This window comes from Schistocerca americana, chromosome 4 (genome assembly GCF_021461395.2).
Source record: "Schistocerca americana isolate TAMUIC-IGC-003095 chromosome 4, iqSchAmer2.1, whole genome shotgun sequence".
Classification (NCBI taxonomy): domain Eukaryota; kingdom Metazoa; phylum Arthropoda; class Insecta; order Orthoptera; family Acrididae; genus Schistocerca; species Schistocerca americana.
In genome coordinates this window covers 380,984,588-381,004,496 of record NC_060122.1, presented here as the reverse complement: position 1 = coordinate 381,004,496, position 19,909 = coordinate 380,984,588, and the positions used below count along the sequence as shown (strand labels likewise).

General features: G+C 36.9%; 1 protein-coding gene across 2 annotated transcripts in view; it reads left to right on the top strand.

Moving 5' to 3' along the window:
• The window catches only part of LOC124612270 (segmentation protein cap'n'collar), a 383,857-nt gene that overhangs the window by 199,791 nt on the left and 164,157 nt on the right, over positions 1-19,909 (top strand). For both annotated transcript variants that reach the window (XM_047140366.1, XM_047140365.1), the window contains exons 4-5: positions 4,974-5,128; positions 9,535-9,741. In XM_047140366.1, coding sequence (XP_046996322.1) covers positions 4,974-5,128; positions 9,535-9,741 — 362 coding nt within the window. The remainder of the gene's footprint in view (positions 1-4,973; positions 5,129-9,534; positions 9,742-19,909) is intronic.

Below are 19,909 nucleotides of genomic sequence, written 5' to 3'. Positions count from 1 at the left end.
ATATACACATGCAGCCACAGATGTATGTCTGATTGAGACCATTTAGATTGCACATGTATGTAGCATGCATAAGTTCTGTGAATTTAATAAAATATTACTTATTCCTCTCATGTTTGGAGTTTCTTAAACTTATTTTTCATGTATGAAGAACATTTTTCTGAATGTTATTTTCTTAATACCTGTAAGTTACAGTACAGTGTTTCAGTAATGCCCACATACATTATACTGATTAATTGGCAAAGTGATTTAGTGCTGGGGAAATGGTATGTACTTTTACACTCCTAGCAGATATGAAAAAGAGGCTGAAAAATTTTTACCATACTTCCAGTCAGCTGTCCTTTTTGACTGTCACAGTAGCTTCTACCTAAAATAACAGATGCTTGGGATTCTGAAGGAGGGACAATAGCTTTGTCACTGACACTCTTGAGTGCCTCTCACACAGGCGTTTTCAAGTGGCTTATGGGTGAACCCAGCTACCTGGTCCTGCCTGCCTATTGATCTTTCCAGGGGTGAAAACTGTTTCAGTTATTCTCACAGACTTTCTAACAAAATTCATAACTGGATGCTTTATAACTTCCTTTGAAATATTTTGTCACAATACAATGAAAAATGCTTAATTTAGGCTGCCATTCACATTTGTTTCATCATTGTAAGGCTTCCTGTTGCTTTGTTCCACTTGATCAATCAAGAAATGCTTCACATTGAGTAGGTCAGTCACAGGCTTGTAGCCAGCTCAGAGGCGTGGCCTGAAGGTGAGTGTGTCTGTTTGGTTGCTTACGGTGCAGTTGTCAGAATGACTCGGAGGGTCGCGAGCTGCCGATCGGAGGAAGGCGCCTGCAAGTTGTCATGACTTGGCCCACCCTGGCACTACTACGCTTCTGGGTAGCAGCCACCATGACACCACAGTTTCTCATTCATCCACTAAATAAATCTGTAGTACACTGGACTCCTACGACCTTGGCAGCCATGCTGAAGCTATTTAGCCACATCATGCACCAACTCTGACCTACATTTCTGTATTTATTCTCACACCCATCAATAAGATCATTGTAAAATCCTATGGCATTCTTGTTTAATAGCAGTATTTCTGTTATGTATTCTCTTGTTATGTTGTCGTGTGCTTTCTTTCTGTTGTTTCATCAGAGGCAAAACATTATTTTTCTTTTTTAATGTTATACTAATCTTGTATATGTTGAAGTTAACTTGATTATCTCAGATTCACCAATGAAAGGAGTAAGTTTTGGTAGGGATATTGTGGTTATATTTCTACTTGAAGGATACTAGCTCAGCACACCTGTACCATTTTTCTGCTGCTGATAGCTGCCAAGAAGGTTTTCTTCTATGAAAATTCCTGCACTCAACTGACTCATCACTGTGTGAATAAAAATTATTTAACAGTACTTTGCTGGCAACATTAGTATTGCTGATTGATCTGACCTTAATTTTTCTTCTGTTTTGTTTTTACTCAAAACAATATCTGTCTTTTTTTCTTTGAGACAATTATTGGCTGCAGCAAGTTACTATACCCACAAATTCTTCACTTTATTTTGAGATATTCCATAGTTTCCTGCACCAGTCTTGAAACCAGAGACCAAATTGTAGTAATAGAAGCTAATGGATTTCTCCTGAGTGGGGAGCTCAGGTACAATCTGCCTGCATCTTCTGGAGCTTACAGATGCTACCGTGCCATTAAAATTGGCACCATTTATTGTAGCTGTCAGGAGTTTCAGGTATTGGTTGCAGGGACGGCTCCCAGCAGCAGCAGCAGCAGCAGCAGGAGGTGGTGGTGGAGGTGGTGGTGGTGGAGGAGGAGGAGGTGAAGGTGGAGGAGGAGGAGGAGGAGGAGGTGTAGTCGGAATCCGGAGGCCACTCTCCTGCGGCCACAGTTGCCATGTCTAGTTGGGACTTCACGTTGATTGCTTACCGCTTGGTGCTGGCACCGAGGGGGGGCTGTGAAGTGGGGGGAGGCAGGCTAGGGCAGTATCTGGCAACATCGCTACTCTCATGGTGCCGGTTGGGGGAAGTCCTTGGGCAGGCTGTCTGCCCGTTGCATTCACGCAGTGGGGATTGCCTCGCTGCTACCCTCGGCCATTGTCTGTGGCGTCGTGGCACGCTGGCAGCCATATTCTCGACTGTAGATCGAGACTAGTACCGTGGCCTACCATTGGCTGGCAGTACATGTGTGGTAGTGTTTATATGTTCCTCGCTGTGTATCTTGACGTAGGGTAGTGTGCCATATTAAATGTTTAGTGCTTTCAGTTTTGAAAATATTATGTGAATTTTGTGTATTGTGTGAGGCAGTGAGTAATTGAAAAGTGTACAGCAGTTTGCATTGGAAATTTTTGTGTGTTGCACTGGTAGCACCGACTCTGATCAGCATATAGCACCAAGCTGAATTATTCTGAAAGAAGGGCTTCAAATAACAGGTAAGAAGCATAACTGTACTTATCTGTAGTGAAAATATACAGCTTTTCTTCTATGAAAAGTCTTCACATTTTTGTCTTCTGATCATCATTTATGGATGTGAAATGCAGTTTGATTTATCAATAAATGTTCCACAGTGAATTGTAATTTCCAGTGTGTTACATAGTTTCATCTTTATGATTTCTGTAGGTAGAGTATATATTTTCATTGAGAGCAAATGAAATAGGAAAGTCTTGCCTGTTGTGTTCATCCATGTAAGAGTATAAATGAAGTATTTGTGCAAGACAGTTATTTGTAAGCAACCATTTTTTCTAATAATCTTCATAAGACACACTATGTGTAGCTGTGTTACCCCGTTACATTCTACACTGCATTTACTTAAACTACAGTATGGGAAAATATGAACTTCATAATATCTCAACTTATAGTTAAGGCAAACCATATCACCAGGAACTGTACTCATGTTTTGGAGATATTTTGTTCCTGTTTCTATTTTTATCATGTACATCATTTCTATTAATGATAGGCATAATGACAATCCATCCTGGTTTTTCTGTTGTTCAATGACAGGCTTAAGTTGGATAGTACATGCAAATTAATGTGAAGAACTGGTCTTCAGCATTCATGCAGAAAAATAACAGCTTAAACAGTTTTTTTTACATTATTGTATGGTTAGCTTATAAAGAAATGACAATTTAAATTGGAAATGGATATTTAAAAATAAATTCTTTACATAAATTTGAGTAATGTCTGTAATGAGTTCACATAAACTGGCTATTAAATTGGGCTTATTTTGATAATCTTAAGCAATTTATTTGTGCCCAAAAATCTACTTGGCCTCATGAGAATAATATGATGTGTATTTTGGGCTGTTTGTCATTTATAGATCTTTTCTGTGAATTTGAGATAGAAAATCTGTTGCTTAACTACTTTGTATGGTGTCCCTCATTAATTTTTATTTGTAAACCACAGAAACTTAAAAGCTATGCAGCAGGGTTCTTTCTTCATTTTTGGAAGTTTTTGTCTGGCACCTACACACAAAAGGATGCCCTTATCCCTCTTCCCCAATTTTTCTCTTTTTTTGTGCTAACTCTAGGGTGTTACCTCACAATAACAGGAATGTGTCATCCCCACCTCCAGTAAGAAATGACAGTCTTGTGAATTGGACTGCTTTTGTGGAGGCCTCAACAGGCAGCGAAGGGAGAACAATGCTGTCAGAGGTTATGAACAAAAATTTCCTCAGCATGTCCATATCACACGTAATAGACGGCAGTGGTTTTGAATGTTAAGAGCTACTACCTGCATTCAACAAAGGTGCTTGAGTGTCTGTGTCATAAGACATAAGAACTTAACTGTTTTGCATATTTTCTACCATAGTTACCCTGTCATATTTTTTAAAGTTACATACGCAGGTAAGTACTTTTCTCGCTACTTCATGTTATTGACCTTTTCCTTGTAGTCAGAGTGAGCAAACCTTCAGGTTGCACTTTCTCATATGACAAAGTATTTGCTTTAATTTTCATGTTATGCATCCATAAATCTACATACTTTTTTCCTTTTAGTTGTACTGCAACATGAAGTTAAATAATCCAGCTTCCTTTTGCAGATATGAATTATTTCATATTTTTATATTTTGCTGCTGTTTTCAATCAAACTATTGTACTACTCTACATTGTACACGTTGTTTTCCTGTTCTGATAACTTTCTTAATTTCATTATTCAAATCATATAGCAATGTTACTTCAGTTAAAAGTTTGGAGTAAAGATTCCTTTCTGTTTCTTTAAAGCTCACTTAATGAGGATGTGGGTATGAGTATGGCTGCTATTTTTACATAATTTATGGAACAAACTTACGATTTTAATCAGTGAATAGCAGGTAATGAAAACAGTCATGTTTTTATATCCACTATCCTAAAAGTGTTTGAAGTACAAGAGTATGTGTATAAACAGAAATCATTTTTGTTGGCATAAGTTTCAACAATATTTACTAAAATTTTAGTAATTGGATTGTTAATTGTGATTAATTTGGATGCAGGAGATGTATCAGATATTTAGAACAAATTCACAGCAAACATAACATAACTGACATCAATATCAGTGTCCCAATAATAAGATTATTATATTTATTATTTATTATACCAAAAAACTAATGTTAAGTAACATGTTGCTCAAATCATCAGTTCGTCTTCCATGAATTCTTCTACCGAATAGTAGCATTTCTCATAAAGAACCCCCCACAGACTTATTTTTTGAAGGTTTTGCTGCATATGAAGTATATTTTTGCCTATTAATAGTGTATGTCTTCACCCCTTTATCTTGTTAACACTATGTATATAATTTCAGTTGATGTGTGAAGCACAAAATTCTCTTTTGTTTCTCATGTGGTATGTTGGGCTAAAATGGTTCTCCTCAAATAATGGTTGTCTGGTATACAAGAAAATGATAATTTTGTAAGTGTGTCATTGTGAAGCATTGCAGTTAGGATGAGTATTTTCTGAAATAATTGTCGCTTTTTTAAAAAAATCAGAATTGTTTTCTTGTTTCCACAGGAGAGTATGTGCTCAAGGATAGTCTATGTGAAGAACTCAGTAACACACCCGCAACCATCTTAGTTGATGAAGCACCATCTTCACTGCTTGATCTTCAGGAATTCTCACTTGAAGAGGCATTACAGCTTGTGGGACTGAATGAAAGTTCCACAGAGGTAATGTATCATTACTGAGACACAACACAGCCATAAGTTTTATGCTTATTGCTCAGCTACGAGATTGTTTTTCCAATGTGTCAAATATGTACCTTTTGTAGGGATATTTACACATTCTACTCCCCATATTCATGTGTAGTGTTACACTAATGATGAAAACATTATCTGCTTTAATGTATACTGTTGCACAAAAGACAATTTTGAAGTTTTAATGAGAAAATTAACCAAATAACACCTTTTTTCTTTTTAAAATATTTATTGTTTGAGGTGTAGTAGTATTTCACTGCTAACTGTTTAAAAATCATTTAAGCAGTTTTTGCCGGCCGCGGTGGTCTAGCGGTTCTAGGCGCTCAGTCCGGAACTGCGCGACTGCTACGGTCGCAGGTTCGAATCCTGCCTCGGGCATGGATGTGTGTGATGTCCTTAGGTTAGTTAGGCTTAAGTAGTTCTAAGTTCTAGGGGACTGATGACCACAGATGTTAAGTCCCATAGTGCTCAGAGCCATTTTTTAAGCATTTTTTTTCTCTTCTTTTTTCCTCGTGTTATTTTTTGCTATTAAAATGGTGAATTATGCATCTAATCTGTTTAGCTAAGCAATGAAAGTGTAATATTCTACTGCTTATTGGTTGCTGTAAGATTCTGGTGAAGCTTCCATTCTGCTCTTGATTTATTACACATATGATTCCCCTACATCCCAATTACCAGTTAAACTGTAATTTTAACTGTCACATATATCTAAAGGGAGTCACATGTTTTTTTTCAAATATTAATTTACCATTAAACCTTTTTTTAATTGCATTTATTATCTGGGGATAACTGTCCTGCAAACACTGTTAGAGTGTGCTATGTCAAAGCCTGTGGATGTAATGTTACGTATCTTAACTGCTTATCTCCCATAATGCTTCAGTTATCTAGAAGATAGTTAGCACAAATAAATATACGCATGGTGATCATTATGTTACTTTTAATGAGAAGTACACTGTGGTAGTTGGCATATTTTCATTTGCCACTGTAATTTAAGAGGACTTCTTTTTTGGCAGAGATATTCCAGTTAATGGGAATGTATGTGGTACCAGCAGTCTTCAGCATATATAGGGTGGTCCATCTGAAGTTTCGGATAAGAGTATCTCGAAAACTATAAATCAGGTAAAAACAGTGGGTAATACAAGTTCATAAGCTCAAAGGGGGACATCAAATGATACTATGTGTGACCTCCAGCCCCTGCCCCCTTGAGTGGGAAACACCCATTGTTTATTGCAGATTCCGATTCTCCATAAAAAAGTAATCAGGTTTTGTCTGAAACATTTTTTTAAGCCATTGACAGATGGCGCTGAAATCGAGAAAAAAGTAAAATTGGGGAAGAACTCTGATTTATTTAGAATTATCTGAGAAAGGCACATCAAATTGATAAAAAATGTGCACCAATTCTTTCATTACGCCAAATTAAGCTATTTTTGTACCAAATGTACTGTATCCTACTTTTTATGTGTTACCCAGAACAACGACATGGACATAGTAGAATGATGTTCCCATAGAGTGCTTCATTAGTGAGAGTCCCCTTGCTTCTCACATGTTGGGGTACATCATTAATGTGAGTCCCCTCACCTCTCACAATTTGAGGTGGTTAATTAATGAAATTGGCCATGAAGAAATTGTTTAGAATTATCTCCATTTGTTTCAACGCATAAAGTCAATTGTCTGCAAAAGTTGTCCACAGTTTTGAGCAGCACATCCCATGGTATGGCTGCACATGCTCTTTGAATGCGCTGCTCCATATCATTTCAGGTTGTGGGCTGTCTTTCATTAACAATATGTTTTAAATAACCCCACAAGGAAAAAATCAGAAGATATTAGGTCTGGTGAACGTGGAGGCCACTGAATTGGTCTGCCGCGTCCTATCCACTGACCAGAGTACCATAAATTTAAAACATTCCACACATTTTTATCATAATGGGGAGCTGCTCCACCCTGTTGGAAACACATTTGTTGCCTAATATCTAAATCAACATCTTCCATTAGCTCCGACAAATCATCTTGGAGAAGTTGTAAATAAGATTCCCCAGTAACATTTCGGTCAAAAAAATTTGGTCCTATCAAATAACCATTTAAAATTTCACACCAGGCCGTTAACGACCATTTGTGTTGATTGTTGACAGGTCTGTGCCAGTGTGGATTGACGGGGGACTAATAATGACAATCACGACTATTTAATTCGCCATTGTTTTTGAATGTGGCTTCATCGGTGAACATAACGTGTCAAAAAAATCATTGTCACCTCTTTATCATTTCCAAGACCCATTGGCGTAAATGCACGTGTATCTGCATATCTTTTGGCGTTAATGCCTGTGTCAGTGTGATATGATACGCATGATATTTACGTGCCTTCAGAATCCTCAAAACAGTTGATTTCAGTATTCCAGTTTGTCTCTGAATTGCACGACTACTAATTTCGGGATCCAGTTGAACACAATCGAGAACAGTAAGAGTACGAGTGTCATTTTCACTGTATTCACGATGACGACGTGGACGGTGCACGTATCCATTTTTAGCTCATTGAGTGCGATTTTGAATAATGTTTTTGCTTGGATGTCGAATGTTTGGGAAATGATCTGCATACAATTACACAGCTGCAGCGAATTGTTATGGCATTCACCTAAAATTAACATCATATCAACAGTCTCTGTAGGTGGACAGTGAGCCATGTTTCGCTAAAGAATAATTTACTTTCGTCAGTTGATGTTTACGGTTCACAATCTGAAAGTGAAGTGACATCTGGTCACATGCACCGACCTTTATACTGAGCCATAGTTCGCAGTTTGGCCATGGTAGCACCACAGTCGGGTGAGTAAAGCATTTGTGAAGAGGTTCCTAATGAGATTTTAATACCATTCCACCTCCCTCCATCAAAAACTGTGGCAGGTAGGATACATTTTGTAAAAAAATAGCTTAATTTGGTGTAATGAAAGAATTGGTGCACATTTTGTATCAATTTGATGCGTCCTTCTCGGATCATTATAAATAAATCAAAGTTCTTCCCCAATTTTACTTTTTTCTCGATTTCAGCGCCATCTGTCAATGGTTTTAAAAAATGTTTCAGACCAAACATGACTCCTATTTTATGGAGAATCCGAATCTGCAATAAAAAATGGGGGTTTCCATTTAAGATGTGTAGTTTTCAAGATAATCTCATCCGAAACTTCAGATGGACCATCCTGTATATGTTCTGTGGTCACGGGAGAATATATATATTGACAATCAGCATACTTGTTTTGTTAAATAGTTAATGTCTAAGAACCCTACACATTTGTTAATTTTTACAAACCCACAAATACCAGACTGAGTTTCGCATGTGCATGTGCGCACTGTCGAGGTTGTGATTGATGACACTGATTATTATTTCATAAAAGTAAGCTGTTAAATAATGACAACAGAGTAATTAATTTATGATATCTGCATATTGTTGATTTGAAAATTGTTTCCTTTGGGCTGTCAGCTCACCATATTGCTGTTTTACAGTTTCATTTACTTTGTCAATGTTGTTTCTTGTTACAAATCTCACATTAAGAAATTGTATAATCAGTACTAGCTGACTCAGACATAATGCAGCATGAGATTCACATTTTAAAGGAAGTGCTTAAATGTCAAATAAAATGCTCATAAGCAAACCATCTATATAGACAATTTCTTGCTGTTCCTTTCCTCTTCTGACTCCTTTCTCCCACTATTTTTGCCCTCACACCTGTGACAGTTTCATCTTTTCTTCTCGTACTTTGTTGCCCCACAACACCTAATAATTCCTCTCTGTGTGTTTCTGTTTCATTTTGATGTAGTTTTCTGCCAGAATCATTCATACAGTTACCTGAATTTTGATAAATTGGCAACATCCATCAAACAATTATGTACTTCATGGCAGCTTGGCCTATCTCTGCTTATAATTACTGTGTGTTGACTAAAAGAAGAGGCATTTTCATGTGCAATACTTTGTTTATTGAATCTGAACTTTAAATATACCAAGGACGTAACCATGAAACCTGTTTTACGTATCTTATGTTTTTTTTTTTCATATCTTACGTCCTTAGATGTCTGAGTTGTCTTTGAATTTGATGATTTTATGTTATTATAACGGTACCCAAGTAATTTTTTCATCTATAATTAAGACAGTATCATTTGACCAACAAAACTGCAGTTTTCACCAAAACCATTTACCTTAATGTCTTCCTATTTATGGTTGTTTCATTTGTGTCTACAATCTCCAGTTCCAGTTAATGTAATGTGCAACAGCTCGAAGGTTCCAAAAGTACTTTGATTGATTAGCTGTCTTAGTGAATAAATTTCACTCACACAGTTATTTAGAAGGAAAAAAAAAACTGCTTGAAATGGAACTTTTATATCTTTTCATCAAACAGCCGACAAAGGAGGAAAGTCCACTCTCAGAGCCAGTAATACCAGCACCACCTGCAAAGACTGGCACTGATGGAGATGTGAAGAAGGACGCTGCTGAGAAAGATCCATTGGAAACCGCCTCAACACCCTCAACATCAGACGAGGAGTTGGGCGACATGATACAAACAGCGCAGTTCCATCACCCACACCCCCATCCACGATCCTTCCAGGTATATGTTAACACATAGTAAATCAATTATTATTGTTTGTCTCCTAGGTGACTGATGTGTTTTGTGCTGATTGACCAGAACAGCAAGGAAGATGTCATGAAGAAGATTTCATGATCAAATTCACTCATAAGGCAGAAGAAAAGTTCTGCTTCATATTTCTTTCCATTTTGTGTTTTGTTCACTGTCAACAATCTCATCTATTTAATAAATTTATTTCTTTTTCTACCATTTTGCTAGTTTTGTTCCCTACTTGTAAAGATCTACTTACCAGAAAGGTCATACGGCCAGCAACTATGTATGTTGCAAGTACACACATAGTTTACATTTCATTATGTTGTGGCAGTAATGTTCTAATTTCACTACTGACAGTCTGTCATTAACTCTTACGTAATTAGTGTGCATTATTTTCGATCATCAAAAAAGATTTAGTTGGTAGTAAGCAGTATTAATTGTATCATTAGTTTGCTGTAAAATAATTTTTTCTTGCGTAAATTTGCACATCTGAATGGAAGACTCGAGCAGTAGGAGCCAGGTTTTTGTTAATTCTGCCAAAATAACTAGTCCTTGACCAGTGAAATTTAAGTTTCCTTTTCTAAATTCATTTGAGCTTCTTCTTTTACTCTTTTTTTCATCAAGCTGATTTTTATTGATGTGTACCCAGTAGGTAGAATCTTACGTTTTCAATATGTCTCCTACTGTCCTGTGTAATATACAGTAGTGGAAGTCAGTATAAAGGAAGGATTCCTTCGAAAATAATATTACAATGTCTGTCGGATACTGTATCAAATTTATTATGAAAGTAGTAGATACATATGAGACGTAAACAATCATGACAGGATTACATAGCTTTTTTCATAATCTGAGTAAAAAACATGTCACTCATTCTCCTGTTGTATTATTGTGTTGTTACTACTTTGTCCAACCTCCATTCTTCATAATGATCTCAGAAATTCTCTTTGGCATTGACCTTGTTAGTGTTTGTAGTTCTTGCAGTGAAATTGTCACCCATTCTTCTTGTATCACATTTTCCAGCTCACATGTGGTCTCAGATAGCCTTCCATTGTGATAAACATGCCTTGCAATTATTCCCCAGTGATTTTTCATGGGGTTCATATCTTGGCTGCGTGCCCACCGGGGCAAGACATTGATAATTTCGTATTCAAACCACTTTTGGTTGTAGCAGAAAGATGCACAGATGCATTATCTTGTTGAAACATTAGACTTATGTTCCCTAGCCCCTCAAACACTGATCAATTCTGTCTTCAGCATCTCAGTGTCATGTTAGAGTTCGTTGTACTGTTCAGCAGAACAATGCGTGATTTACCTTTAGCGCAGAAGGCTGCTCAAATCATAACATTTCCACCAAAAAAATTTCTATGCATTCTTACCTGCTGCTCTTTTCTCCGGTGGTGCCCATAGTCCATCTGGCCCAATTGAATTAAACTTCTTCTCATCACATTAGATCACTTAATCCCATTCTCAAGTCCACGACATATGGTTTTCAGCAAACTCCATCCTAGCCTATTCATGTTTGAGTATTAAAGCAGGTTTCTGTAGTCATTTTCTTTAAAGCAAGATGTTTGACAAAATTTGCTGTACACATCTGGAAATCTGCTCCCATAGGCTAAATTTATTCTTGTGATGGATTTGTAGTGTAAAATAAGGATGATGTCTTGGAATCTGAAAGTGACAACTCTTTCTTCTCAGCATGCATGCTTAATTCATGTAAAACTCCTCCTACCTCTACTTTCCTTGTATTCCACTTTTTCATTGGTGTTTGTCGTTCCCCATGGCTTTCCATAAGTACATACCACTTACATGCTTCCTCATTTTGTTAATGTTGTTATCATGAAGTAAAAAACCTAGAGTCGAGCAAATCATCTTTACGGACATTGTGGTAAGATGATGCATTGGTACCTTTCTTGCTAGCTATTGTTTGACTCCACATCTGTCCACTGGGGACATTACTATAGGCTATAATTTGCTTTTGTGTTTTATTGTACACTATAATTAGCATTTGCGATTTTCTCGTATATCTTCACTTTTCTGCAACCAATGTTGTTTAACACAAACACTGAAGGTGCAAAAGAGCTGTGTTCTGTTATGAGTGTACACACACCCTCATTTACATTCCTCTTAATGTAATGATATTTGTACAGCACTGCTGCATTTTGACATAAATCTGTAGCTGTAGATCTAAAAATAAAACTATCATTCATGCCACTTAGACATGTTTGTGCTCAGTCAGATTTCCCCCCTCATCAAAATGCCATTAAATTATCTTTCATTTTCCTATTAGCATACTAAGTTCTCTCAGAACTTAAACTAATTAATTCTTAGAGACTACTCCTACTTCTGACAACAAGTGCATATCTGTTCCATTATTTTTGTTATGTGAAATTACTTTCACACCAGTTCTATAGATAAGAAATCTACTGACCAAGCCATGGCAGGAGAACACACATGTAAAAAAAAAAAAAAAAGCTTGCATACGTGAAACCTTTTTTTTTTATATGTGTGTTTTCTCCTGTTGCCACTTGGTGACTAGATCTTTTTATCTATCCAATTGTATTATATTGTCAAAAATTGATTATTTTTGTTATTGTAGTATTTAAAATGTAACAGAATGTCACAGAAATATTTAATTGTTTGTGTAATGCCACTACATGAGTAATGCAGCAAAAAAAGAATTCTTATGTAACACATTATCTTAGCAGATATTTTAATTTTATGCTGTAAAACAACAACGAAATTAAAATTTCTGTGTCCCACTCTGAGAACTATGTTCGACTTAATCTTATCAGCAAAAGTACAATATCTAGGAATACAGGCACATCCCATGTGCAAAAACTACTCCTGAGATACAATTGTCAAAACAACAAAATAGTTCATATCAGCCAAGTAGAGACATGAAATACAGTACCAAATTAGAAGTAACACACCCTGATGCATTTACTGTATTACTATTGTAACCCCGTAAGAAGATTAGTTTTGTACTGTCACTCTTGTTAACTGCAAGCTGAAAATGAATGGGTTGAGAATTACTCTGTGTGCCATGTAATGTGAACATTAGGGTGAGGACAGGTATATTTCACTACTAAACAGCGGCTTTTTTCCTTACAAGAATAGGTAACTAACAAGGCAATACTTTCCATCTCATTAAAATCATAATTCTTTGAGGTACATCATTAACTGTTTGGTTTCGAGAAAACAAAAATGATGAAGATAGATTACCATTTATTGGGTACCCAATCTCAAAATTGATATTATTTCGCTTCGTATATTTCTTTTAAGGCAGTTCTTCCTAAGACACAAATCTGTATCTGCGGTGGAAAAGACTCACCTAGAATCCCAAGAATGATGGGGTTAAAATCCAAACTGTGCAAGCATGTATTGTGTGTAACACTTTTCTTCTTATATCTCTTGTTACCCTTGGACTGAATTCATTTCTCCATATTTCCAGGTTCCCCCTTCCACATAATGCTGGAACCTGTTTTAATGCTCTGAAAATTAAAAGTTCATTCTATTGGTAGTGACTCATACAATGTACAAAAGTCATGTTGCACCATTGCTTGTAATCCACATTACACTGTGTTGCTGTTGTTGTACTCTTCAGTCCAAATAGTGGTTTGACGCAACTCTGTAATAGTCTATCCTGCACAAGATTCTTCGTCTCTGAATACTGCTGGAGTCTGCATCCATCTGAACCTGCGTATTGTATTCACGGTTAGGTCTCCCTCTGAAATTTTTATGCCTCCACACTTCCCTCCAGTACTAAATTGGTGAGACCTTAATGTTTCAGGATGTGTCCTATGAACTGATCCCTTCTTCTAGTCAGGTTGTGCCATAAATTTCTTTTCTCTCCCGTCTGGTTCAGTACCTCTTCATTTGTTATTTTATCTAACCATCTAATCTTCAACATTGGTCTATGATACACATATCTGCCAGATCTATCGATTTAGAATGTCAAACCAAACACCTTTCAGCCATCTATATTTCCAAATTGTTAATTTATTGGGCTACCAGTTTCGGCGATATATTACGCCATCTTCAGGCACCCTGATCAATGTGTAGGAAAATTCCAATCTTGATTCCGGTCAGAATTGGGGCCAGAATTCAAAGACTGGTATCTCGAGATTTCTAAGACAGCAATTACTTCAAGCAACACTGTCTCAAATATCTACAGATACCAGTCTTTGAACACTGGCCCCTATTCTGACCAGAACCAAGTTTGGAAGCTTCCTACATGTCGGTCAGGAGGCCTGAAGATAGTGTAATATATTGCCAAAACTGGTATCCCAATAAAATAACAATTTGGAAATTTAGACAGCTGAAAGGTGTTTGATTTTAAATTCTGTACTGAACAGTCAAGGTCCCAAACCATCTCTGAAAAGCTGGACGTACAGAGTCTCCTGATTTAGGTGGTAGCCTACTGATTTTCCACCTTTCCTCCTGGTTCTCGATTATTTCATTATTTCTCCCAATTTTTTGCTAATTATTGTCAAATGTAAGACATTTGTTTTGAATAACCACCATTTTAGTGTTTCTTGCAAATGCTTGGAAGTCCTTCACTTTAGATGTGTGCATATCGAAGTTCACAAAAATCAGGAAGCCCGCACGCAGCCTGTGCATCAGTTGTTGTTTTTCCTCTTTCTCACACATTTTGTAGGCTCTATATTCATACTGCTCAGTAATGTGCTCTATTTGGACTTGTGTTTGTGTGTTGTCACTGTGCGTAAGAGAAGGCACTTACTATTCAATGTTTTTTTTCAATCAGTCTAAGTCTATGGCTTTATTTCTGTGTAAGTGTTTATTTTAGATCTGCATATTTATGTATATCTTCTTTTGTCATGTTCATAGTATTTTGATTTAGTGATTTTTTTCCATTATGGCAGAAACATATAACTCCATCTTCGTCAAGCAGTATGTGGAATAATTTCCATGAATTGTCAGGTCTAGGAAAGGACCATTGTTAGCATTTTGTACCCTTTGCTGTTGTAACATTCATATATTATATGGTGGAAAAAGCTGTGTTTCAAAACATATGTTAACAAAAAAGCACTGAGAAAATGTTAAGTGTGTGAATAACAGTCAAAGACTGGAATTCGGTGTTAAAACTGGAAGTGACAGAGTGATAATGCTGAATGATCTATTTACATCATTTATTTTAGAATGCAAAATGCCAATCAACTGTGCAACCAAGCGAGTCACCTGTTTCAGGTAAACATTATGAGAATTTTACAGATTTCTTTAAAGGCATAGTTTCCCTAACAATATGTAGTAACAGCTAACTTTGAACATGCTGACATATAATATGTGATAGGTACATATATAATATGTGATTGATACTATCCCAGACACTTCAGAAATAACCGATTTTGATAGAATTTGAGGATACACATGAGAGCCAGTTGGTGGTGGGTCTGTGTCTATGGTTTTCATGTACTTGTCACAAAGCCATATGGCAGACACTGTTGTACAGCAATCCTACTTTTTTTTTTTAATTTAAAACCAAAAAGCATCCCAATCCAGTGCTGATTATTTGACCTACGCTGCGGATAAGGGGTTCAAATCAATTAGTTCTAGTGTTTTCATTTGTGATTATATAGCTTTGTGACATCATAGGGAATGACATGCACCAGTTGTCCTGAGACCGTACTGAAAACAAGCCACAGTAGTCATTATTTGTACCTTATTATTTTTAAAACTGGCTCTCCTAGTTTTTGGTTTTTGAAGTTTAGTAGTTAAGAACACAACAGTTTCAAAGCTTCTGTTCTCGTGTTGTCTGAATTGCTTATTGTAGACATTTCACTTCCATACTTAGGCTACACTCCAAACACATACTTTCAGAAAAGGCTTCTAACAAATAAATTTATATTACATATTAACAGAATTACTCTTTTTCAGAAATGCTTTCTTTGCTGTAATCAGTCTGCATTTTATACCCTCTTTGCCTTAGCCATCACCAAGCAAGGTGGCACAGTGGTTAGCACACTGGACTCGCATTCGGAAGGACGACGGTTCAATCCCACGTCCAGCCATCCTGATTTAGGTTTTCCGTGATTTCCCTAAATCGCTCCAGGCAAATGCCGGGATGGTTCCTTTGAAAGGGCACGGCCGATTTCCTTCCCCATCCTTCCCTAATCCTATGAGACCGATAACCTCGCTGTTTGGTCTCTTCCCCCAAACAACCAACCAACCAACCTTAGCCATCATTAGTTATTTTGCTGCCCAAAGAGCTAAACTACAACTTTTAATGTCTAATTCTCTCAGTATTGTCTGATTTAATTTCACTGCCTTCCATTACCCTTGTTTTAATTTTGTTGATGTTTATTTTATAATCTCTTTGCAAGACATTATACATTCCATTCATCTGATCTTCCTAGCCATTTGTGATCTCTGATAAAATGTCACCAGCAAACCTTTCAATTTCTTCTCTCTTAACTTCAATTCCCAGTTCAGATTTCTCCTCGGTTTCATTCACATCTTGCTCAATGTACAGATTGGATAACAGCAGGAATGAGCTACAACTCTGTCTCACTATATTTGCAACTACAGTTTCTCTTTCGTGTCTTTCGACTCTTACAACTGCAGCCTGGTTTCTGTTCAAGTTGTAAAAACTTTCAGTTCGCTGCATCTTGCCCAAGGCTGTAGACAATCAGCATCGTTGAAAGCTTTCTTTGCATGAGAAAAAGCTGTAAACATAGATTTGCATTTCTTCAGCCTATCTTCAAGAATAAGTTGTAAGGTCACTGTTGCCTCTCATGTTCCTACATTCCTCTGGAACCCGAACTGATCTCTCCTGAGGTAGGCTTCCATCAGGTTTTCCATTGTTCTGTAAATAGTTAGTGTCAGCATTTTGCAACGATGACTTACTAAGCTGATAATTTGTTAATATTCACACCTATCAACACACGTCTTCTTTGGAACTGGAATTGTTAATTTCTTCCTGAAGTCAGAGGATATTCCTCCTGTCTCACATATCTTGCACACCAGGAGGAATAATTTTGTCATGGCTGGCTCTCCCAAGGATCTCATTAATTTTATTCTGAGGGAATGTCATCTACTCCAGGGTCCTTGTTTCCACGTAGGTCCTTCAGTGCTCTGACAAATTCTTCTCGCAGTATCACAACTCTTATCTCATCTTCACGTACTTCCTGTTCTGTTTCTATGATATTGTCAAGTTCATTTCCCCTATATAGACCTTTTAAATATTCCTTCCACCTTCCAGCTTTTCCTTCTTTAATTAGTACTGGCTGTTGAGCTCCTGATATTCACACTGCTGCCTCTCTTTTCTCCAAAGGTCTCTTTAATTTTTTTAATAGATTGGATCTATTCATTTAGACTTGTGTTTGTCCTCTAACCATTCCTACTTATCCATTTTGCACTTCTGTCAACCTCATTTTTTTTTTTAGGCATCTGTATTCCTTCTGCTGAGTGCATTGTTGCATTTTTATATTTCCTCTTTTCATCAATTAAATTCATTATCTTCTGTATTACCCATCGATTTCTACATGACCTTGTCTTTCTGCTTATGTGATCCTCTGCTGCCTTCCCTATTTCATCTCCAATAGCTACTCAATTGTCTTGTATAGTTGTTTAATTCTCCTCCTGAAACTCACAACCAGCTCTAGTTCCTTCACTTTATCCAGGACCCATCACCTGAATTTCTTTCCTTTTTGCAGTTTCTTCAATTTTAATTTGCTGCTCATAACCAATAAATTACCATCAGAATACACATCTATACCAGGAAATGCTTGGTAGTTCAAAATCTCTTTCTTGCTATTATTGTAATCTATCTGAAACTTTCTAGTGTCCCCGGGTCTCCTCCAAGGGTACAACCTTCTTTCGTGATTCTTAAACCAAGTGTTATCGATAATTAAATCATGCTGTCTGTGAAAGTCTACCAGGCAACCTCCTTTTCATTCCTTCCTCCCTATCCATGTTTACCTACTGTTTTTCCTTCTCTTCCATTTCCTACTACTGAATTCCATCATCCATCACGATTGACTTTTCATCTGTCTTTATCTCTGAATAATTTCTTTTGTCTCATCACACATTCTTTCAGTTGTTTCATCATCACAGAACTATTTGCAGTGCAAACGTTACTACTATGGTGGGTGTTGGCTTGAACTATAGGTCCACCCAAAACTGACATGCTAAGTTAGTCAAAGGATGTATGAAAGCAAGGCGTACACCTCTAATAGCACCATGTGTAGCAAACCACTGTGGTGCACAATATACCATTGGGTTGATGACAGTGTACTTCACATTTTTCCTTGTATTGATTTCATTTATGCTCAGAAATTGACAGGGAAACGCTTCTTTCATGTCCCATGCAGGATGCAAATGTGTTACGTATAAAAACTGTTTGTGACACTGTGCACATCCTCACAAGGATTATTATGCTGTCTGAAACTTGACATTTTTTGCACTTATGCAGTCATGTGACACAGTTGTGGGGATCTGTATCAGACTACAATTATTTTGCTCATTATAATGGTAGACACACAGGCATTGACAGTTAAGTATGAAAGGAAACAGGTAAGCTTTAGATGAGAGAAACCCACTATTTTAAAACTATGGCTAATGATTAATCAACATTTTCCTGGAATAATGTGTCAGAGTTCTGAAGTAAGTGGAATATACACAATGTGAGAAAGTATTAACATAAAGGGCCAAAGCATGTTTAAAAATAATATAAATAATAAAGCAAACTGACACAAAATGAGTAAAGCTTGCACTCGGTATGTGGGAAAATGGTGCCTTGAAAATTATTTCATTGCAAGATGAGACAAGAAAGTCATATCCATATTGTGGTGCAAGGGAGTAAAGGCATTTACTGTGGCAGATGGAAAATGTAAGAATTGGGTTGAAAGATCTGTATGCAAACAGACGAAGTACACATTGAAGAGGCCAGGGGAAAAACAGGTGCTTTGCATAGAATTAGTAGAGGAGAGAAAGTGAAGGGCAAACAGTGCATTTAAGACAGATCAGGATTAAAGTGCATTTCCAGTGTTGGCAGCTGGTGTGCTGCATGCTGCTGTCAGCAGTTCTCTTCCAGTGGTAGCAACCAATCGCGTGATAGAAGGGCCTATACAGTAGACAAAGAGAACCACTGAATCTAATGGCTTGTTTTGGTGGAAGATATGAATTTATTACTTTTGTTTCTGACATGGATAGTGTGTGACTCTCGATTATTGATCTGACTATTACAGATTATAAAGTTGGGTACTAGTTTTCGTATATATGTCTTGCATTGTATGTTTCTAGAATGCAACAGAATTTCTTGGGATATTCTTTTCTGTACCCAACAAATGTGGCTGGAGGAAAACTGGCTTTGCAGACAGACTGATCTATAGCATAGGCCAATGATCATTTCGAAAACTTTGTAGGGTCTTTATGAAATGTGCTGATTTCCAAGATTGTGATTACGTAAGAACCTAAGACTGCTGTTTAAATTTTACAGAATATTTTGCTTTATAGGACAACATTCTACACAATGTATTACATTATGCAGCCATATAATTTCACACTTTCTCTGTCACGACAAAGTTTATCGAACACTGTTTTCTCATTGGTTCAACCATCTTGTATAATTATTTGACTCGTTATTTAACATGTTCACTTCCCATCATTCACCACGCAAATTGTTACCATCTGCAACATGCAATGGACAAGCTGCAGCCACCATTAAGGCCCTTTTATCCACATCATCAGAAGTATTGCCTATTATAAAATTCAGAAGTGAACAGAATGGTACAAGATAAAAGAACTCCCTCCTGTCAGATCGCTTGAGACAATGGTGACTATTAAAAAAAAAGAAGGAGAAGAAGAAGATGTTACAGCTGAAACAAGTTAGTGGAAATGAAGAGAATGTCTTTAGGTGGTGGTATGAAATGTTGGAATTTGGAACATTATATTCATTAATAGTGAATCAACAGTTGTAGTGAGCCATTAAAGTTGCCCTAAGATGGTTAATATTATTGTTAAGTATTTGTGGATATACATCAATATTTAATGTGTAAGGGGCCATACTGAGATATAATATAATAATATAGAGCCTACCAGAAACTTTTGATTCATATTGCATTAGCTGGAAAATATTGTTCTGTCTGTGGGCAGTATTAACAGCATCCTTCCCAGCCTCTTCTTCCATAGGCTATTT